General features: G+C 41.8%; 1 protein-coding gene across 1 annotated transcript; it reads right to left on the bottom strand.

The window, feature by feature from the left end:
* Nucleotides 1-811: 811 nt before the first annotated feature.
* lrrc75bb (leucine rich repeat containing 75Bb) lies at nucleotides 812-22,205 on the bottom strand. The gene is made up of 4 exons (XM_029516383.1): nucleotides 21,900-22,205; nucleotides 17,145-17,273; nucleotides 14,554-14,666; nucleotides 812-1,415 (listed from the first exon to the last, which is right to left on the bottom strand). Exons 1-4 carry the CDS (start codon nucleotides 22,179-22,181, stop codon nucleotides 812-814), a joined length of 1,128 nt encoding a protein of 375 aa, XP_029372243.1. The 5' UTR covers nucleotides 22,182-22,205.
* Between the last annotated feature and the right edge of the window lie 1,321 nt (nucleotides 22,206-23,526).

Below are 23,526 nucleotides of genomic sequence, written 5' to 3'. Positions count from 1 at the left end.
GATAGAAGCAGTAATCAGTTCATCAGCCACTCACGCCCCGAACCATATGTGTGTTGCCTGTATGTCTGCATGTGTGTATCAGGCTAAAGCTTTTGCAGCTGCAGCATCAGTATCACAGCATGTACTGAAGCAACAATGCTTGAAATCTAAACAAAAACGGATTCAGCATGCCTCGTTTACTTTTCCTATGTCACCAATTATAAAAAAACAAAACAAAACAAAACAAAAAACTATTCCTGAATTGACGTTGTTTCCCAACTGGGGATGCTGGTTGGATTGTGATGAAAAGTATTTGTATTATAGAATCATATTTAGGTGTTTTGATTTATTCAAACTTTTCACAGAAACAAAGGTTGCAAGTCATTTGAGAGGCAGGACCAGATATAAAAATGTTCTGTCCCCAACAGCTTCTGCTGAGGTTCCCTTCTGCAAGGCACTTAAGCCCCAGCTGCTCCGGTGGATGGTGAGATATGATGGGAAGCTTCAAGGAGTGATAGCATTCATTTTTAGGAACATAAAGCAGTGAAAAACAGCAAGCCTGCTCACTTCAGTTCAACTTCTCCTGGATGAAGACAGTAAGATCCATCCATATAAATATATTTCACTGTCTGTACAAACACAGACCATTCAGCAGTCAGAGCATCCAGGGGGGAACACAACAGTTATTTATTTTTAAAGGTGGCTTCAGAAACATGTGGGTCACTGTAAACATCTTCTGCAGATATGACATCTGCTAACACATGAGGCTAGACTTAGGGCAAAGTGATACAGAGGGATGTGAGGGGCTGCCAGAGAAAGCAGCTCTAGGCGATCACCTCCCACAGAAGTGCAGCTGCACAGTTTTTGACACATTTTCTTCTCCAAAGCCCCAGGCTTGAAGCTCCAGCCTGTCCTCCTCCTCTTCTCTATCATCTTCCTCCACATCCCCCTCTTCGTATAGACTGGGCTCTTCCACAGAGGTCTCCATGTTTGGATTGTAGCAACCAAACACCTGTCCCTCGCCAGACTCATAAATGGTGGGGAGACTGCTGCGTAAGCCAAAGCGCCGCCGCAGGGCCACAAGCAGCGGCTGGGGCACTGTGAAGATATCCACATTGTTTCCCAGGTCAATCCAGGCCAGGCTGGGGAACTTCTTAGGGTCCTTTACAGTGTCTGTCAGGTCTTTGAGGATGGCCACTGTCAGACGGTTACCATTGATGGCCAGGATGGTGAGCTTTGGCAGGCAGCTGAGGTGAGGCAGCAGCAGCCGTAAGCTCTCATCCTGCAGCTCGGTGAAGCTCAGGTCCACGGCTGACACTGCGTCACTGCTGCTCTGGAGGTAGAAGGCCACGCGATGGACGTCACGACCGGACAGAGGGATGCCGGACAGGTTGACCACATCACCGGACAGTTTTTTCTTCAGGGTGGTCTTCAGGCTGTGATAGACGAGACAAAACAGGTTAAATTTAATTTTGTTTATGAGACAGATCTTGACGGACAAAGTTGCTGTCTGTTGCAAGCAGTGCTCTAAATCTGCAGCATTACAAGTCCATTTTCCACAATGTGTGAAGACAAATGATCTTTACATATTGATACAGAGCTTATTGATTTTTTTAAGCTCCATAATTGGATAACATATTCTCCCACAAGTGCAGGGAAACTGCAAAGTAAGCAAAAACAATCACAATGTCCACCGATTGAGTGTAGCAATCAATAATATAAAGAAACACATTTGCATTTAAATATGTCTTGGTCTGACTCCCTCGAGCAAAAAATTCTGTCTCCTGGGCTGAATATCATCCTCCAAAAGGCGCCAGCTGTTTTGGGTGTCACTTCATTCCTGTAAAGCCATCTCTAAGCTGGTGCCAAGTCTCTGAGTGCAAAACAACCATCAAAGACAAGAAATAAATAAACAAATGATTTGGAATCAGCCAATTAGAAACAAAGGTGTCACCTTGTTTTAAAGAACAGCTGTAGTTACACTCTCAGTACAAATGTCAGTTTTAAATAGGGATTCAAATCATGTCACTTGTGTCTGAAGTATTGTGAGTGATGGGTGGATAAGTCATTGGAGCTGATCAATGAAACTCTATAAGAAGTCAATGTCACAGCCAATCACTGTCATGTACAATCTGTTAAAGAGCAGCAACAGGTAGATACTGTTTGTCAGCCTCATGACTCCGAGGCTATTAGTGCAATTAACTTAAATGTTTGTTGTTTCCAAAATTAGAATGAACATATATTTACCGAGGAGGCCAATAACTCAACTGAAGCTCAGCAGCGGTTAGCATGCTAGCTGAGTAGTCTTAGCTGGCCTCCTACTTTCCACTGTAGCATCCAGTGTGCCCTAAAGAGGCTCTGCTGTTGTGATGTAAAGTGAACGATGGCTGAGGCTCTTGTCAATGCTAATGTTAGCTATGTAGCAATAGCAAGCGTTACAATACAGAGCAATTACCAGCACCCACAGGCGGATGCATATTGATGAGTGGCCTTATGCTGATTTCTAGCTATTTTGCGTCTTTATTGTAAGCCTAATCAGCCAACAGCTGGCAGCGTCTTTCTTCTTCATGTGCACAAGATGGTTCTCATTTAACTCTCAGCAGCAAAGAAACAGGCAAAATGTCAAGCTTTTCCTTGGAGTTCGGACAGACGGAGGTGATAAATGTCTTTGATGACGAGTGAGGCGTCTGTGTGAGGGCGATAAAAGATGGCAGGAGGACGAACACACTGCAGAGGAACAAGCTACAGTCGAATGCCTCCAGACAACAGGTGTGAGGTGAATCCATCGAGAGGGAAAGTATTCCGCAACGAGCACACTTGTCAGGTTGGATCATCGAATCCTTCACTGCCTCTGATTGCATCGGGCAGTACGAGACAAAATGTTCTGCCTGCAGCAGAATGTAGAGAAATGTATTAATAGGAGCTGGAAAGCTGCATGCATGCATGTCACGGCAGCACTGAGGTGTAAAGGCAGAGCCTGCTGCAGTGCATTAAACCCCTTTTGGTTTTACTAACATTTACAGTTGGAAGAAGTCAGAGCAAAGAGAGCTGCCAAACAAATGACAATGAGGAAGAAGCGTGGGAGACTTTGTTTAAAAAAGCTGACAAACAGAAGAAAGATGCTGCGTTCGACTGGCCTAAAGTTTATCCTCTCTTTGTCTTTGTCCTGTCTGCCTTCACTTCATCCTTTGTTTCTTCAAGCACAATGAGGATTATCCCTGCATCCTTCCCTGTTCTCTAGTCTGTCTGAGAGCCTCATAAATTGTCCGGCTGCGTCACCCTCTCTGCTCGGTTAAGGGAAAGGAAAAGATCTGTTGCACACCAGGGCTGTGATTTGCAAGATTATTGATTGCAGGAGTAGGCTATAAATCATCTCTCCCTCCTTCATATCCTCACTATTGCTCACTGCATCTTTCCCAATTTCTTTCAATTTCTCAACCTTTTCCTTATTCCCATTGCCGTCCCATTGCTCTAACTGAATCACCAATATTCATTCTTTCTTTTTTGAATAGCTCACTTTAAAGGTTATGAAATTAACATTTTCCTCCGACCACCAGGCTCTGAATATTCTGATCAGTTTTCATGTATATTTTTTAGTTCAGAATTATGCCAACAACTAATCATTCAATCTGTCAATAAAATTTGGGATTTTACTTTATTGACTATTTGGGTCAAATGATTGAATGATGAACTTGTGATTATTAATAATAGATGGAGTTTCTTTGTTTGAGTTTTTTTAATAATCTCTAATGTGTAATTTTCTTTTTAGAATTTTTCTACTTTATAAATTACAGGAAAATTCTATCCCTTTAAACTCCATAAAAGAAATCAGGGCCACCTCCAGTGGATAAGTATTGCCTGTAACAGGGTGTCTGATTTTATTTTATTTTTTTCAAGCCCGAAGGTCTTGAAACCACAGGATTAGACCTTAAAATGTCAGAAAATAATGAAAAATTTTATCATTTCAGCTAACCTCTGTGACATCTTTAAATTTCTTTATCTGACCACCAACTGCAAAACTTGCGCTACCAAAAAGTTTTGCAGTTAAAAATCCTCACCCTAAGGAGCTGGAGTACAGGTTTGTCTTGACAAATCCCTTAAAACAATTAAATGCTTATTAAACTGATGATTAATAATTCATATTTTATAACTTCCAATAATAGCTTCATTGACTGACTCAGCCATTATTGACTTTAACTGGCTTCTGAAGATGCTGGGAAAGTCTGACTGCATATACAGCTTGGCAGGCTCAAGCACTCCTGTGAATTCACATGCTTTTACTGTACCACTGTGCAGCTTATGCACTTTACTGTAATAAAACTCATTTTCAGCATCCAATTTTGTTCTTTTGGTCTTATTTATATGAGAGTTTTCCAGCTTCTCCTGGAGCTCTGTCCTCTCACCTGTGTGCCATGATTGTGTAGGAAGAAATATTCCAACAGACAAAGTCGGGCCGGGCAGGTCCTGCAGCTGAGTGGGTGGTACGGGGGGGAGGACGGGCTCTAATGTGCTTTTAATGAGACTGAGTAAAGACGGCTACTGACTTCCTTCCAAATTTGCTACCTCCCAGCTCTAACCGTGGGCACGGTTCCACCCACGGGCTGCTCGGCTGGCTGCTGGCCCAGGGGCATAGCCAGAACTTCTGAAGCAAGTTGAAACTATAGGTCGTCACTGTGAAGTGATAACAACGCAACGAAAAACTGTGTCATCTCTCTGATGTGGCTGCCATGTTAGTACACACTGGTGCATATCCACTTGGAGCAGCTCAGATGCAAACATCTTCAAAGTCAACCTGCATAAACATGATGCTAAACAAGAGCATCCCCTGCACTGGGAATCACTTAAAAGCAAACAACTGAGGCAAATCCATCTATTGACAGGAAAATCCATGTATTGACTTCCTCAGAAGCAGCTGATACCACCGTGCAGAAATCTAATAAGAACTGACTCTCATGTATCAAACTATTGGTCGTTAAATGGGAGTTCAGGCGGGCTGTCTAATTGCTTTTCATAGCCTGTTCTTCCTCAGGGATGTTGTTAACTTTTACTCACTGAACAAGGATCCTTGCTGTTCTACAGTTATGTAAATCCCAACAGTAGAAAAGAAAACATCTGGGGGTTGTGATACTGAAAAGTAGTGCAGACAAAAAAGATGGCGCTTGCAGGAAAAGGTCAGAACACAACCCGAGGATGTGTCTTTTAACAAAGTTTCTAGATAAGAAATTTTGAGTGAGGCGAAGGATATTAAACTGAACTAGATGGAGTTCATACTAGATAACAAACCGACAGTAGCTTGAGCTTTCTCACACAAACACCTGTGCTGACTGCACAAGGACAAAATGTGTTCAAATACTGAAGATTAGAGTATGATAATGGATAATAATAATATGATAGCGGTGGATGGCACTGTTACTTATCATTATTTTGCTGCAGATTTATTCTTTTGTGCTACACAGACCAGCTAAGAGCTTCTCCATTAAAGGTCATGGAAGACCCATTGATTTCTGAATTTACACTAATTGTCTAGAGCATGTCGAGCGCCTTTCATTGCCAGGTTATACATTCAGTCTGGTTGTCTCCACTGCTGTTGCAGAAGTTAAGTGCTCATTATCTGCATTAGTCTGTGGCTTCAACATTCTGCTAATCATTTTTCCACATGAACGCAACCAAACACTCCCTCACAGAACTGGGAAGAGGTGGAGAGCTGAAGAGTTGAATATTTATAAGAGTGCTGGGCACGAGAGCGCAGGCTCCTCGATTAAAATACAATGGCATTCATACAAGGAGGAGTTGTACAGCCTTTCAATATTCTGCCACCAGGGTGGAGAGCTAAAAGCAAATGGCAGGAGAAACTTGTAATCTGCCCACCCGCATGGAGTACACGTTCCCCTTCATTTACTCTCATGAATCAGTAATACATCAAGAGACAGGGGGGGTGTCAGAGGTGATAATTTTTTCTCCATGTTCGTTTACTGTGAGGTTTAGTATAACAATGGGCTCTGTGTGGCTTTCTTAAACTAACAGAATTTTCTTTTTTTCCTGAGCGTTCACTCTCTTTTTTGTGAGGCTTCACTGCAGCTACTGCGGACCAATCACACTTAGCCTCAGCCTTATTTGCTTTTCAAACTTGATACCACTCAGGAATAATTTGATGAACCATTAACCTGCTGATCATTTTCTCCATTCATTCATGAACTTTGATCATTAAATGAATTGAATCAATCATTTCAACTGTAGATATCACTCAGCTTACAGCTTGCTGGCTAAGCTTAGCTTGGTGATGTAACAAACAGCACCTGTAAGTCTCACTGATTAACATATATTCTTCATAATGTTCAAATATTTTTCTTGCTGGTGGCCCAGATGTTAAAACCTGCAAAGATCTTGCACACTGTTGGTGTGACTGAAAAGATTGGAAATACTTGTCAGTATTTCAGCTGAGAGCAGAAACTCTAAATACGAATTCAGAGTTATTTCCTGCTGAGCACACAGACACACTTGATTCATTTCAGGGGAGTAAAATAAAAGCTTCTGAAAAATCTAAGATGGGGATGGATGCCCTTCCACAGACCTGTGAGATCGGACAAATCAATGTCTGCTTCATCAACACTTCGGTATCGACTCGTTTATTCCTCTGATCAATTTGACATGTTTTGCCTTAAGGCATGAGTATAATACATGAGCAGTGGTCTGGTTCAGCTGTGGGAGATCCTATGAGACTCTAAAGACAAACTCATTCTTTGAAAGGCAGCAGGTAAAGGATGGCTCCTTTGTTTCTCTGCATGTATCTTATCTGACTGTGCCTTCAGGCCTGTGACTGTGGGCTACAATGCTGAACATTTCTTGAACCAGCTTGTTTGACTCACGTCAGGTTTAGCATCAAATCGGTGACTGCCTTAGGACAGTTTGGCTTCTGTTAATGAGAATCCTTTAAAGCCACTCTGAGCGAAAAATGTAGTTAAATGTGCCATTTTCTCAACTATACAACTGTCACACTGATATTACGGTTTTGTAGAAAATGTGCTGGGTAACATGAAAGTGGTGATTGCATATAGTATCCAGTGTCCTCCAGTTTCATGGGGATAATGGAATATTTTCTGGGAAGGAAAAAATAGCCTCAAAGCTCATTTATGACTGGATTAAATTTCAGTGAAACATTTAGTGGACGGGTTGATCAGGGCTTCCTCCATTCTGCGCTGTCAATGGAGCAGTTCTAGGCTGTGCAGTGTTTCAACTTCACAGATCAGTCACTTGGTTCAGCCTCTTCTGAAATTCAAAGTATGAGGGAAAGTACTAATGTTGATGGGAACTAAACTGAGTGATAGAAACAGCATACTGCAGGGGTCCGGTCTCTGGTCTAGTCCAGTCATTTGTTCGTTCATTCATTTATTTATTCATTCATTCATGGGTAGGGGGTGTAAATTACTAGTGAGCCCTGCGGAGCATTCTCGTTTTCGATTTGTTTCTTTTTATTCCGGAAAAAAACCACAACAACAACAAAAACTTTTATCTAAAATGTCAGCCAGTTCCGTGTTATTATGTTTTTAATGTCTAATTCTGTGATTCCGTGATCGCAGACTTTATGGGGCCCTATTTACCGAATGCGGCATGCAGATCATGAGCATCCTTTGCACACCTACAGATTGAAGCAGAAATCATTATGAATCAAATTGTTCTGAATCGAAAATTTATTTTGAATCATATGATTCATAGCCTCAAAAATTGGAAAAATTGGAATCAAATTAAATCGTGAGATCGTAAAAGATTCCCACCCCTAACACCTAATAATACATGACTTCGGACCGCAGATAAAAGCATACTTGAGCTTTTGTGCCAATGATTATAAAATCATGGTACAGAATGTACCACACTGCACCTACATGGCACGTAAAATGCAAAATGTACTCCTTGGATGAGCTATAAATTCACCCTTGATTTGATTTGATGTGACAAACTGGATGCTTAGGAGAAAAGAATACTGTGACAGAACACACAGAAAAACAGTTTGCATTACATAACTGTATATCATGGAGGAGTGCGCCTGTGTCTGCTATACTATGTCAAAGCACAGTTACGAAACCAGCATTAAAATGCAAGGCTCCGAACACAAGCTGAGGGGTTTGACTGTGGGGAGTGATCTGTGTGAGCCTTAAAAGATCGAGACTCGCAGATCATCATAAATACGAGAATCCCAGCAATCCTGATTTCTGTAGAGCTGCAGCAGCAGCAGCAGCCTTATCCCAGATATATAGTTAAAATCCAATCAATGAGAGGTTAAGAGGGGTTAAGTTCCTGGATGAAAACCAAGGAAGCCTTCAAATGTGTTTATTTCGAGCAGCATGCTTTAAAAAGTTAAAACATTTCTGCAAAGTTACTGTAAAAGCACCTTCAACTTTTTATTTACAGAGCAACACATTTAATCGTCCTAATTTTTTCTTTATGGGTCTGTGTCCCGATGATTGGGGAGACACATACTGACTGTCTCACCCCCCTCCCCCTCATCTTCCAGGATCTCAGTCTCTACCACGGAAAGCCCTCAATTATTCATGGATGAGGATGGTGGCTGGATCTTTAAGTCTCTATTAAAAGTGGAGGTCAAACAGCAGATTGAGCAGACTGAGTGTAGCATGCAGTCAAGTGGAATAGCCCACATCTCCAGCCTGAAAATACCACCAGAGCAAACCCATTCACACACGCTCAAAAAACACAAATTCATATTTTTCTCACATTCATCCCCTGTGTTGTCGGATAGTTTCGCCCTTGCCTTTGGAGTTGACCTTGCGGGCTAGGCAGAGGTCAAGTAAGCTGAGCCAGAGTCTGTTCATCACTGGGTGGTGACTCAGATCCAGAAACTGGTCTCACAGTTTTTAAAGGCAAATGATGCATGGCTCACATGTCACATTTACAGTAAACACGTGGCAGAAAATTCATCTGTGCTTGTTTCCAGAAAATGCCCAACAGCTGCATGAAAGGGAAGCAGGTATAATCAGATTTAAAACACAATTATCATCATTATTGTTATCATTATTATAGCAGTATCACTCAAGGACATAGAAAAGTGCAGAAAACAATGAGTCAGTAGAACACAAACACACAAAAAAACCCACTGGGGTAAAACTCAGTTTACTGCAGTAGCTCAGCAGGAAATGTTTTCATACAGTATATACTTTTTATCCAACTAATACAAGCATACTGCAGCCCATGAAATTATTAGGTAGGTATTCTAGCCAAATAATATAATATCACCTGCTTAGCATTTCACCTGCGGGGTCTTCACTGGACAGAGGTCACTTCACAGAAGTAGAACACAATCAGACAAGACAGACAGTCACCAACAAGAAAGCACAGGACAAAGGGAGGAAATAATATCACAAGGCAGCGACAGCCTAATTTATGTAACGCCATATTCCCACTATCCCAGAAATCTGTTCGACCCTGAAATGGCCCACAGGAAATTCTCCTGACCTTCACATTTACCACTTTGCTACTGTTCAATAGTGAGGACTGAAGAGGGGAAGTGCAGTGCTTGTGGCCCCGGAAGGATCATGTAAAGGAGAAGGGCTCAATTTAACAGCAAAGAAAGGAAGCGAAAGGGATTTCTTTAAAGATTAAAGCAAATTAGCCTGAGCAGAGAGGAGAGAAACTGCAGAGGATCCCAGTGAGCCTTCCCCTTGTGATTAGCCGGTGAAGCGCTCTAAGAAATTCAGTCATTGAAATGCAGTTGAAAAAAGTGGCCACAGGTGTCATAAAACTTTCACCACTCCAACAAATGTAGTTTTAGTCAATATGCCTCAACAAGCTTCTCGCTGGTAATGCGTGCCAGGGTATGATTCAGAAGTGAGAGATGACGTCAGGTGCTATCAAAAGAAATTTGCTTTTTATCCTATGTGCAAAGACAGACGGGAGCAGAAAGGACATTGAGTCAGGAGAGACAGCAGAGACAAATTTGTGAGCACAGTCTGGAAGATACGTGCCGCAGGTCACCGGCTGCTCGGAGGGGTAGCCAATAGCCTCTAGGCACAGTATGGACGGGACTATTTTAGCCCTGTTCTGTATGTCAGCAGCTGGGATTTGAGAGCTGAGCTGCCTCAGGGAAACACTGGAAGTAGCACAGGATGATTTTTTGTGAGGCTGAAGAGTATTTCAGGACCAGAACTAGGAGAAGGTGTTGGTAGTTGGGATAGATAATTTAAACTTGAGCAGAAGGGCAGAGTGAGCTGAGATCTGAAAATTGTTGAATCCAGACCTCGAGCCTCAGGCTACAGCTTTAAGCGTCATATCATTCGATCAGGACACGTCAATGAGCTATTTCTAAGGTTTCTCTGCTGCTGAATGTCATGAACAGGCAAGGATTGTCAATTTTGGCACAATGATGGGACAATTCAGCCATGATTAAATCACTACCAGAAAGAGAGAGGCATGTTAACACTGACGTTGCTCTCACTGCTGAAGACAGCTCTAGGCGGGTGAGGGAATTAAATGTTCTGCTGAACCTGCAACATTTCCCCTAGACTGCTAAGTAAACAGCTGGTAATGCTCACGTTGATGATACAGCAGTAGAAAAAGTTAGAAAGAGCTTCTTTACGCTCCTACAATACTTTAATAGAAGAACCTTTTGGAACTACAGACCTGCTCAGCTGAACTACTTTGTATGAAAGATGTGCAAAACATGAGTTAAGGCAGAAGTGCTAGTCTGAATGGGAATCGAACAAACGGTCTTTCTCGCAGCTCTTCTTTCATAACAGTTTGGCTTAGCGTTGTTACTACGGATGATGCAAACGATACGTCATTAAACTGTTGACATGCACAAATTTCGAGACGCGGTTAAATGGTCAAATCTTCTTGGAGAGCATTTGGAGTATTTCACTGAATATAAACACTCGGTGATGCATTTTCAAACATAATGTTTGTTCCTGGACAAAGTTACAGATGGTGAAATCAGCAGAGCACTGACTGTGCTGGACGGTCATCTGAAGAAAATGTTTGCTTTTTCAACTAAGCTCTCCCAAAGACTGATTTATTACTTTGATATTAATACAGTCTATTTAGATTCATCATAGGCTGTAAAAAAAAAAAAAAAAAAAAAAAAAACTGTTCCACGTTCCTGCAAAAGTCCGGTTTGCAGGAACTATTAAGCTTCATACAAATTTAAATAACTTGAGGACATGACTTCTGGACACCTTCGCAGTGGGAGGAAAAGCACTTCCATCTGAGCAGTGTGACGTCTCGGTCAAATATGGAGAGTCAGACGGACTATCTACGCTCACCCACAGATGACCAGACCTGCCTAAACAGCTGTCACAGCTATGACTGTTTTCTTTCTTCATTTGGCACGACTACATATTAGCAGTTTACTAAATGTTGTTTTCTATGATGCAAATAAAGAAAAACTCATTTGTGATTTCCTTGCAGTGTCATTGCAGCATAGGATGGTTAACACTGAAGATAAGAATCAGGTTACGTGCTGAACCAAAGTAATTTTGTTAAATGTACTAAACTGTGTAAAAGCTGTGGTAAGCATCAATTACTGCCTTGCAGTAAAGACAAGCAATGCAATAACATCTGCAATCAGAAGCTAATCTTGTCAAAATGTGCTAGAAGGGCAATTTTAGTGCAATGAAAAAAAAAAAAAAAAAGAACTTGATGAATCTGAAATTCAGTTCGAATTACAATGACATTAAACAGATCTCTGGGGACTCAGCAGTATTGTATGTCTCAGAAACCTGGCACATGACAGTGCAGTGGAAAAATGAAATTGCCTTGATAATATATTAACTTTTAGACAGTTGCTTTGCAGTTACGATATTACAAAGAGACTCAGGCAGGATTAATAAAACTTGAGTTATGATTAATGTGTTGTCTCAGAAGGATTTGCTACCAAATACATACATTTCATAAAACCAATCCAATTTGAGGCTCGGCTGGGGAACAGGCTGCAGCACATTTTCTAGATTTATCCAAAATCATTTCATGGAGAAAATAAGAATGTGCATTCCATATAGATTATCTGATAGCTAATGCTTTTCCATTCCTAAACATGAAGAGATCAAATTCTCAATCGATTCAGAGTGAGGCAGGAAAAAGAGGGAAACACACAATTTCTAATCTGTAACCTTGCAGTGATTCCACCTCCCTCCTTTTTCTCTCTGTCTGACAGAGCGCTTCCCCAGAGTCTCAGCTCAAACTGCAGAACCGCTCTGTGTGGCAACTGTTGAACAAAATGGACTCTCAAAAGAAGGAAGGAAAAATCCCACAGGAAAACAGGAAGGGAAGAAAATCAGTGCAAAGGAAATGGATTTTAAAACAGGAAAAATCAAAGAGCGAGAAACAAAAAAAAAAAAAAAAAATGGGGGGGCAGGAGGGAAATGAGGGGAAAGTATAATGGAAAGTCAATAACATCACCTGACACCATGAAAAATGCATCCTGGAGATTCACTTGATCCAAGCACGTTCATTTCTGCACATTTTAGCAGGTGTAATGATCATGGAGAAAAAAACACCAGTAAAGAGCTGGATGGTTGCAGTGGAGGCTCAGAGAGAGACAGCTTGTTAATGAGCACAATGGGAAAGTCTGCCTTGTTGTTTTGTTGAGTGTTATTTCACAACATTGCAACCAAGAGGCTTGGGCGGGAATTCAGCTCAAACTGTCAAAAAATCTTTCAATCTGGGTTAATTGCTCAGGGAGCAGGAGACTCATGATCATCATTTGAAACATACTTTTTATTTCTTTGTTACGTCTCCTAAAAAATGCACCTGTTATTTGATCTGAGCTGGAGAGCATTTTTATTTGCTTTCCCAAATGCTGAAATCAGTTTCTTGCTTTATTTGTCCTTCAGCAGAGATAATTAGGCTCTAATGATGCAAGTTTTATCTCAGACTTGCTCACGCTACCTCTCTCGCTTTCTAGTTTCAGCGGGTCATTTCTGAAGACGGTTTGGGAGTACACATTAATGATGATGTGGGATACTGTCAAACCCCCCCCCCCAAAAAAAACAAAAAAAACACTCTGAGCTGTTAGAATCTGTAAAAACAAATCACAGATCTCATGAATGTTTAAAGTGAGGATGTGTTTGTCACTGTGCTATTGGACAGGAAACTTTATTTGCTGCTGAGGGGCAAGTGTGAAAAAGATGGGTCACAAATTAACGCAAGAACTATTTAGTTCTTGGTATGGGGAACAAAACTTCGATGTATTAAAGGTACCACATATTTTCTGTAATTCCCACAGCCCGTAGCTGTGGACCTCCATAAATGACAAAACACTCATTGCTCAGCTTTACCACCAGCATGGCCCACCTAGACACATGTTTGCTTGCTATTTCTCATTTGAGTAAATTTTTTCCTGGTATTTTTGCCTTTAGGGCACTACAGTGATGCAGTGGTTAGTGCAGTAGCCTCAGAGTGGGAAGGTTCTGGGTTTTTCATCCCTTTCTATGCGGACTTCATATGTTCTCCGCCATGCATGCATGGCTGTGTGCTTGCAAGGGTTGTTTAAATGCATATAACATAATGCAAGTTATTTTCTTTTAAATGTTATTCTTATTATTGCTGGTGTCGTTAATAATAATAACATAATAATAATTAATTCCAATTTGAATTAACAAACTACGTGTAGATGCATGATGCTCAGAACAATAATATCTTCTGGGCTGAAGTGAAACTATGAAAAAAGTGTATACAGGGAAGAGGTTGAAGGGATTGTTAAATTTTAAGACCTGAACCTCTCTATGATTTTATTTTATCCATCACTGATCATAACAAAAGCGTTTTGATCACTAACTCCAGCCAAACCTTAACTGTCACGACATAATAGTGATACAGCGGCAGGTCATGATCAGCAGACTCTGCGTTGTAACTGCCCATATGTAAAATGACACTGAACAGCAGAGGCTCGAATCATTCTGTTGGCTGGGCACCTTTCCAATTCAAAGATGGTGTGTATTTGCAAAAAAAATAAAAAAATCCCATCATGTGACGAATATGAAATGTTCATATGTGAAAATCTGAGTATAAGGAATTTCACTATCAATTATGGGGTTCATTGGAATCAGTTTCATTAGTTGAATTAAATCCTAGAAATACCGTAAGGAAAAAAAAGAGTGGACAATTTTAGCGCAGCACTGTTGCCCCACAACAAGAAGGTCCCAGGTTCGGTTCCAGGTTTGGGGCCTTTCTGTGTGATGACTGAAGTGATGACTCTAAATTGTCTGTAGGTCTGAGTGTGAGTGTGTGGTTGTTTGTCTTTGCGTGTTGGCCCTGCGATGGACTGACCTGTCCAGTGTGAGCTGGGATTGGCTCCAGCACCCGTGACCCAGAAACGGATAAGCGGTTGAAGATGAATGAACGAATGGATTTTAGCACCAAGACAACCCTAAAGTCTAATTAATCAAATATCACAAATCTTAAAGTATTGAGGGAAAATCTTCCCAGGATGAGGCAAAGGACTTGTCCAAGTCAAAATCGTGTCTCAGTGGAGGATTATGATTGGCAGGGATGCAGATGGCGAGGATGTGTTTACTGTGGCAGTAACTGTCGATCTGAAGACTAATGGCACAGTGGAGAGGACACACTTACCAGGCCTGAGACTTCCTCCTGGGCACGCTCTGTCTCGTCCACTTGGAGTGAGGGGTCAGGTGGTAAATCAGCTGCCGGCAGATCTTGTTGGTGGATTTGAGAGAGTCAGTCTCCTGCAACGCACACCCACACACACAAAGAATGACAAACGGCCACATATCTACAAATCAGAAGTCATTTATAAAGAGCTGTCTGCTGTTTGTCTTTATGCCTGTAAAATACAGATGCTCTGATTTGTATTTGTTTACAAAGCACTTACTTCTTGTCTTTTGCCTTTTCAAACATTTTCATCATACATAGAAACATTCATTTAGCTTCCCTTCTGCCTCTGTCTTCCTCCATGTCTCCTCCTCCTCTTTGCCTTCTCTTTTCTCTCTTCAGTCTCCATCAAACACTTTAAATGGAAAGGGTTACACTGAACAGGCTCAGTCCAATTAATTCTACAAGATGACAACAAGAAAAAACCAATGTGGTGAGAGAGAAAAGGAAAAGACAGGGGCAATTTACCTTCAGGCGATTAACCATTCCACTCCTTTTCTTGGCCGATAAACAAACATGCCTCATACTTCAAAATGTTCAGCGCTGCTGCCTGAGTTGCTTGCATGACTGAACACGATGTTACAGCTGCGCAAACCGATTTGCTTTGTGAAAGTATTAGAAAACTGTGGTCTGGAAGAATCAACAGGGATCCCTAAATGTGCAGCGCACTAACTCAGTGAACACTGTTAGAAATGAGCACATCAAAAATATACGTGCATTAAAATAACTGTCTGTGACTGACGATCATGAAATTCACATCACTCACAAACTGTGTATCTTATAGTTCTCAATATGTCGCTGAAGATATGATCAAATTAATCTCAGCGTGGTGAAAAATAGCAGCTACAGAAGCTGCCAGGACTTGAATCCAGCACACTGCCTCTCTACATCCTTGTCACGTCTGACAGTATCGTCTGCCATGGGTCGCTGGCCAGTCAGAAGAACATCACTGCCAGCCACTCACTTTGCCTCCCTTCCTCTTGGGCTTTCCTGTTTCTTTCAGGTGATTATTATCTGTACTTAAGTTAAAACTAGACCAATGCAACGTAATCTTAAAGCAAGCCATCTTTTCCTAAATCAGATAACCTCAGACTCTATCTCGAGCCCCGGGGTCTGTGTTTTACAGCTTCTCAGAGCTGATTCTGTGCCGTTATCGCCCTCATACTTGAGTTTGAAATGTAATTTGAATTTTAATATCGGACTTGTATGCCAAGCTATGAGCGTATGAGCTGACTCAGTTTGGATACATTTCAAATTGTATCAAATTTATTGGGATCATTATTCCCATACAAATGAATGGTAAAGTGCTCTCTGACATTGGTTAATGATGAAGAGTGAGTATTTGTTGCATTCAGGCCTGTTTCAGTGTTAACTTTATTGATATTAACAAACCCTTTACAGCATCAAATATCTATAAGCATTTAATTTACAATTGACAGTCTTTACCTGTCAATCTATTTCAGAACGATAACGGCTTCTTATCTTTTTTAATAAACCTCCAATGACCTTTTGTTTTTGCCTCCTTTACCCCTTCTTTTGCTTTGAAAAATAAACAAGCAATGCTCTCCACAAATGTGATTTATGTGTTAATGGCTGTCTTTACAATAGCTGTTCAGGTCACTAGGTGGCAAGAAAACACTGATAACAACACCAACCCCTGTCTCAAACCCCATGATAGTTTTTGTATTCCCTACAATCGACGAGAGGTGTCTGTAGCTCGTGACTCGACAGACTTCACAGCACCAGTGGAATCCCAGTTTGATCCCACTGGACACCTACCACCTGTCATTGCCCTCAAAGTGCTCTCACTGTTGGCGCCAATGAAGCCACACTGCTCCACAGACCCGCTGACCACAGTATGACGATCAGTGGGCACCTGCCCACACTTGCCAGTAGGTATCAACTAAAAAAGATCATCTCACACACCTACAGCCCCAACCAATGAACCAGTGTGCTGAAAGAGCAGGGGAGCAGCAGGGAAGACCGACCACACTGAGCCGGCTGCAGAGTCAGTGCCTCCCTTTGGCCTTCCCACTCATCCCTGACCTCTTCTCCCTCGCCGTAAAACACAGGTGCCCCTCTCTACAGCTGGGAACAGCACACAGGACTCCACAGATCGCTCTGTGAAGTGTGTCTAAAGAAAAATAAACATTTCTGAAAAGGCAAGCTCAAACTTCTCTTGAAAGTCACCATCTGAAAAATGTAAAATCAGTTTGATTTGTATCTTACTTAAATACAAACCCTTGTGAACAAATGCGTCATGATGGTGATAAAGAGAAGTTGCCATACGATAAAGTTAACATATCTGAACACTGAACATATTCAGACAGTTATCCAAATATGCATAGTGACTCATTATGTTGATGCACTCAAAATAATATTTGCCTTTGCTCCTTAGTTGGTCATTGTTCTTGCGGGAAGCATACCGCCAGTTCATTCTTATCCCAGTAGCATGAAAACAAACATGACATGTGCACTTAGGAAGAAATGCACAGGCATGTATTTCAAGTCTGTTGTGTTTGTACAGAGTGATTGTTTGCCTTGATTCGTACCCTCTTTGGGCACTGCAGGTCCCGGGCCAGACTGAGCAGCAGCTCATGAGAAATGGGGTCCACCAGGTTGAGAAAGGCTGCGTTCTTGTACAAAATGTCATTTAGCGATGTCCCCTGGAGGCCCAAGTCCTGGGAGAGAAGAAGCAAAAGATAGAGACGATTTGGTAAACTATGCATAAACCTGACACGTGATGAATAAATTCAGAAATGATGCCTTTGGAGCATAAAAGTGGTGCCGTTGACATCCTGGCATACGTGTGTGCCTGTGAGGGGCTTTAAGAGTAACATCTAAGCAAGTTAAGATTACGACATATGATTTTCATAAAGCACACCTCTTAATCACCTGACCACAATATTTTTCTTTTCCAGTTTAACATACTTCAGCTTTCTACCTTCAATCTCCACATTTTAGGTGTATGTTTAAGTCACTTTTACATTAGCAAAAGAAGAGATTTAGCAGAACAGTTTAATAAGAATAGGCAGGGACCAGGACTCATCCCCAAGGGTTGCTATTTGAATCATCTTCAGATTTTTCCATTTGCTGTGACAATGTAAATATATTGAAGCTGCGAGTTCAGGTGCTTTTCAAATGAAGACGTCAGTGCTTGAGACATACCATTTTAGGACTCATCGAATGGCCCCATCAGCATGTTGCTTCATCAACACAAACATTTAAAATGATTTCCTCTTCTCATGTATATTGTTACATCACTGACATAACTGGTGCTGCTGTGTGAGAAGAATAGTCTGGACGATCTTTCCCCAGTTTATAGTAATGAATGTGTTAAATCATGTAAAACTGGCTCCTCGCTATAGGAGCGGTGAAGCTGATGCTGTGTAAAAACAAACCCAACACTTCAGGGCACAGTGGGGGCAATGTGGAAAACTCCCATCAGCATTTTCTCCTCCTCCAGGTTTTCAGTTGATTTATTGCAGCAGAGAGAAGCTGTGGGATTCCCTGAAGCTGGGTTATCCTCCAGATCAGCTCCCCCTTCAATAAACCTCATTTTGTGCAGACTGTGAATACCAAATGTCTCCAAAGAAAGGAAAGCACGGGAGATGAAATTAAAGGTTATTTTGCAATGATAATGATGTGGATGTGGATGTGTGTTAGCCCGGTAGTGCAGCTGTTGTTGTCGAGCTTTATTGGGGATTCACAGTTGAAACTGAAATACGTGCAGAGCTATGATGCCATGGATTAATCTAATTCCTACCCATAAAAGCATGCAATGTTTTCCTACTTGCCAACACAAGGATGCCTGTACACACCACTGTATGATCCTGTATGATCCCGTTACACATGCCCCTGTGAGAGCTGCATATCTAATCTGATGTCTGCTTTGCCACAAAAAGTCTGAATAAAACTGTTGCACCCAGAACATCATCCCACACATGCAGTTCATTAGAATCCAATTAAATATTTTGCCTGGTGCGACGATTCCAGCATGACAGTTTTCTGCTTTAAAGGAAGAGACATGTCACAGCTGTCAGGTGATGGACCCTCCAACTCTCTCTGAATGACGGATGAACTGTTCTGCGAACAAATGACACGATGACAAAACCAAAGGTATGAAGTCAAAACCACATGGCTGTCATGTGAAAGCTTTCCTTAAATTTCTGAAAAACAAATGCTCAGCCAACAGTAACTTTGGCAGAGGAGGAGGTCAGTGTGTTAAGTCAGATGCGACAGGATAGTGTTTTCTTTTCACCTCCAATAAATGAGTATGATGTGCTTAAAAAGAGCATGTTGCTCACATCTACAGAAATGTAGCTATGGTTGCATATGTGAACACAGAAACCGAAGTCAGTATTTCTGAAAAGAATCTACAATGCTCACTCTGACTTTCAAATTAATGCTTTAACACCAATACATGAATTTTAATCTGATATTTGTGCGGTAGCTGCAGGCCATGAACTCCTACAGTATGCTGCCAATGTAATTATACATATTTTTGGCTGAGATGTTGGATGAGAAGATTGATACCACTTTCAGAGCCAGTGTTTTTATGCTAAGCTAAGCTAATCAGATGCAGGTTGTGGCCTACACAGTGTACAGACATCAGAAGTGGATCACTCGTCACATCCATCTAACTATTGTCTTTGGTCAAGCTGGTACATTAATGTGGGCCTGTATTCATTTTTTTCCCACTGAGTATAAGTTCTTTTTTTTGCATGTTCAGACATTTCTGCTTGGAAATTGATTTAAACATTCAGTTGATTATCAAAATCATTAGCTATGATCTCAAATATATTCCTTTCAATCATCTCAAACTAAGTGCTTGGCATTCAAAGTAAAAAAAACAAACAAATATTGAAACTTCAGTAATACTTTTATTTTTATACCCTTATCATCGCCTAATAAAACGTTGACTAGACATTGAGGAGTATTGCAGCTTAAATAGATTTTGTCATCTGAAATGAAGAAATAAAATGTGAATCATGAGTTCTAACCTTAGACTTCATACAGGTCCTCCGGCACAACACACTTTAATCAGCGTCTTGTCGTTGCACATTGGTTACTGGGTGCATGCTGTTGCACGTAACTGATGTGACTATTTGCTTATTCTTTGTTTGCTAACAAATATCTACAAGATTCCAAACTAATTAACTTAATGGCCCCAAAGGAAGATCTGTGATGGAGATACGACACGGAGGTCGGTGTTATTCGTTTCTCTTTGTAATGACTTCCTTTTTATGAACGAAAAATGTTCCAGCGACCATCATCTCTGTGTGATTATCTCCAAATCCATCCGTCCCTGAGAGGAAAAGGCTGCTTTGCCACCGAAGAACAACGACAGGAGACCCACTGCCAGTTTTTTCTCCAGTCTTGAAGTATTATTAGTCAGACACTTGGCTTCAACCCCAACAACATGCACCAGTAGCAGCACTCTGGCTGCTGCTGGTGCTAAAGAGTATTCAAGTTCTGTGAGGAGAACTGTGGAGAAAGTCACCTGTGCTCACGACCAACCCTTCTTCCTGTAAGACATGACTGACTGCAGGACTGCTTTAATAAATACAGACAGACACATTGATGTCTTAGAGGAAACTATGCATGAGTCATATTGCTCCAGCTTCATACAAATACGAATATATACTATGCAGAAGTTTGAGTTTATCCCACGCTTACAGCATCACATCCTCAGTTAACGGCTTCAGAGCAGAGATACTTATATCTGCCTTGGTTCAGACTTTTCAGAGATGTGTCACTTCCCATCAGCATTGTTTCCTGCTTCAATTTGCACACTCTATATAATTTATTCTCCGGCACTGTACAGCTGGGCAGGGAGTTTTCATGACAGGGACCCTCTTGATCAGACCTGCTTTTGTCTAAACTTCAAATCTGTCCCCCTTTGATGAATGCACAGCTACCAGAAGGCAGTGGAAAGCTCAAGCTGAGCTCTAAAAACTACTCCTTTACCCCTCTTCTCTCTGGTCGGTCTTCAAGTCTTCAAAAAATGGGGGATTAAACCAGGGAAGGTGTTACACAGAAATCTTAGATCTTAATTTGAAGCTGACACAAAGACATGTTTGCACAACGCTGTGCAACGGGTACAGATTAAAGCTTAATAATAGCACATTTGAGTTTGGATAAACTGCGCCGTCACGTGCGGATTTGTGTATGTGCCTCTCTCTTATGCGTATTTCAATCTGTCTTCACACAGGAGGCATTAAACAATGGCAGAAAAAGGAAAGCGATAAGCTGTTCATTTAGGTAAGATTTTATTTTATCCCTGCAGCTTTGACCCTGAAAATGATTGTAAGTCTCTTACAGACTCGTGTAGAAAGCCTCTATAAGAGAGTCAGTCTGTTCCATTTTAAATATTCACTTAAAATGAGAAAGTTTGTCACGTTCAAGAATGACTGTCGGTCTTCATGTGGATGGTTTTGGTTTGTTTTAAAGGATCAGGATATAATACACTCAGTGCTCTGTGTTTGTCTGAGCTCATTGAATATTCAGAGCATGAAACAGCTCCACAACAGTTCCCTTTCAGACAAAACAAGTGGGCGATTTAGACAAGCACCTCAACAACTGAGACATTATAAGTATCATTTTTCCTCAGCGACATCAAAAGAGAGTGCAGTGTTCTTTCACATGGCAGCATTTTTTTATGAGGAGCTGCAAAAAAGTAAATGATTAAAGGATTTTATATGTGAAAAATTATTAACAAAACATAAGAGAATGATTTCCTCAAGCGACTGACATGGTGACTGCGTTCATCGTGGTCATGGACACGAGTGGACACGAGTGATTGACATCAGGACACAACAGCTGGACGCCTCTTTCGGAAATTCTAATGAATTGTTGCCTCACAACAAGAAGATTGCGGGTTCGATTCCCGGCTTGGGGCCTTTCTGTTTGGAGTTTGGTGTTCTCCCCGCGTCTGCGTCCAACCACATCACGTTTGGGTTAGTTGTTGACTCTAATTGCTGCCTCGCAGGTCAGAGGATGAGTGTGAGGGGTTGAACCCCGCCCCCGCCCAGTGCCAGCTGGGATTGGCTCCAGCAACCACCGCCCCCGCGAAAACGGATAAGTGGTAGAAGATGGATGAGTGAATGAATAAATGAATGCAGCTCAAGCATTTGCTGACCTTGATCAAACCAAATTCTGCTGTGGTTTCTCAGTGAGTCTGAATGGGATTTGGAAATTAATTACGAAAACTCATGAGAGTGAGAAAAGTTTTTGATCACGTGTCTTTCTGGAGTCAATTAAATCACACCAACAGCAAAGTTTGAAGAGAACTGAGTGTCCCTCACCTTCCTCAGCAGTTTCAGCACTTCAGCCGCCTGCTCCATCTTCTGTTCCCGAAGAAGCCTCTGGATCTCCCGGATCCAAGCCACACGCCTGACATAAGGGCTGTGGTTGTTTTTGCGCAGCATCCGTGGGAGCTTGTCTGACTTGAGCATCAGGGAGGTAAACAACAAGTCTCCACCGCCACTTCTGTCGCTTTCTCCGGTGAGGTCATTCCTCTGCCGCCGTCTCTTGGACAATTTGCTCTCAAAATCGACACTTCTCTGTCTGGTCAACTTAGAGCCCATCACTCCTGAGAGGATGTGTCGGTGGAAGTGGCGCTGGCGGTGAGAGGGATTTTTAAAACATGCGGCCACAACATCACACTCAACTTGGCAGCCAGATGCGCATAAATGTGTCCACCCTCGGCGGAGAGAGTCCTTCAAAGTTTGAGGCGGTGAAGCAGCATCACCGTGATGCCGTGTGGCTGCTCGGTCTGCATCCAGTCCATGCACTGCCTCAGCACCCTGGCATCCTTTGCTTTACTCGGAGCTGGTGCGATCCTCAGCCAATCAGATGTCGAGTCTGCACAACCCGAGAGTGAGACTCGTGAGGACAAAACTGCTCTCAGCTTTTCTGACCCCGCATCACAACACATGGTGCTTATTTCATCCCAGTAACTAACAATCCTGCCTCATCATGGATGGATAGATAAAATAAGCAACACACCATACTGCTGCTCATTTTCTGAGACGGGCAGTCTGCCTTCGTGACTAATAACAATAAATCTCCCCCAGCTGGAATTGTAAAATAGAATAGACTCCAACTGAAGTGCGCCTGAAGAGTTTAAAACCAATGGATGGGTGGTTTTCTGGCTGGGAAAGGCAACAAAAGAGCAGATTGCCTCCTGCGACGTGGTACATTGTAACAAAGCTGGGTGTGGATGCAGGTGGAGAAAGGATGCTAAGCGTTTCTTCAGTACTACAGGACCTGCCATCATTGTCAGATTTCTCATTGGTAACCTGATCTGGATGTGTGAAACAGTTTTTGTTGCGATTCAGTTCACGACAGCATGGGATGGATCCTGGGCTTTCCATGTCACCAATGGGGAAATACATCCACGTGCAAAAACGTATTAAAAAGACTTTGCGTCCTCATTCCTTGAAGCTCTCCTGATCAATTCTTCCGGTATAAACATGCGAGAAGGCCACTGCAAGAAAAAAACTGTTTCAGTGTTCATATGGACACTTAAAGAATCTAAAATAACAAACCTCTCCTTTAACAGTTACATTTCATACATCCACTCATGCTGCCAGAAGAAAAAAAATGCAGTTTGAATAATGTATTCTCCAGGCAAAGGAAAGTTGGATCAGGGCGGCTAAACAGACCATTTACAAACAGCATGTTCGTAATGCTAATTTCCTCTTAATTGTGTTGACCAAATGAAAACCTACTGTGAATCAAAACCACTAACAAGTTAAAAAAAAAACCTGATCCGCTAGCAGGCATGTGCAAAGTTTCATTGCAGACTGACACGCTGCAAACATCACCAGGCAGACACAACTCCTACTGCGACTGGGAATTGTGTCCGTGTGGTGATGCAAAGCCACGGAGGTGTGTGTGTGTGTGTGCCGGAGAACAGAGTACTAAAGC

Source organism: Echeneis naucrates, chromosome 12 (assembly GCF_900963305.1).
Source record: "Echeneis naucrates chromosome 12, fEcheNa1.1, whole genome shotgun sequence".
Lineage (NCBI taxonomy): Eukaryota > Metazoa > Chordata > Actinopteri > Carangiformes > Echeneidae > Echeneis > Echeneis naucrates.
This window is presented reverse-complemented; position numbering and strand designations above follow the sequence as displayed.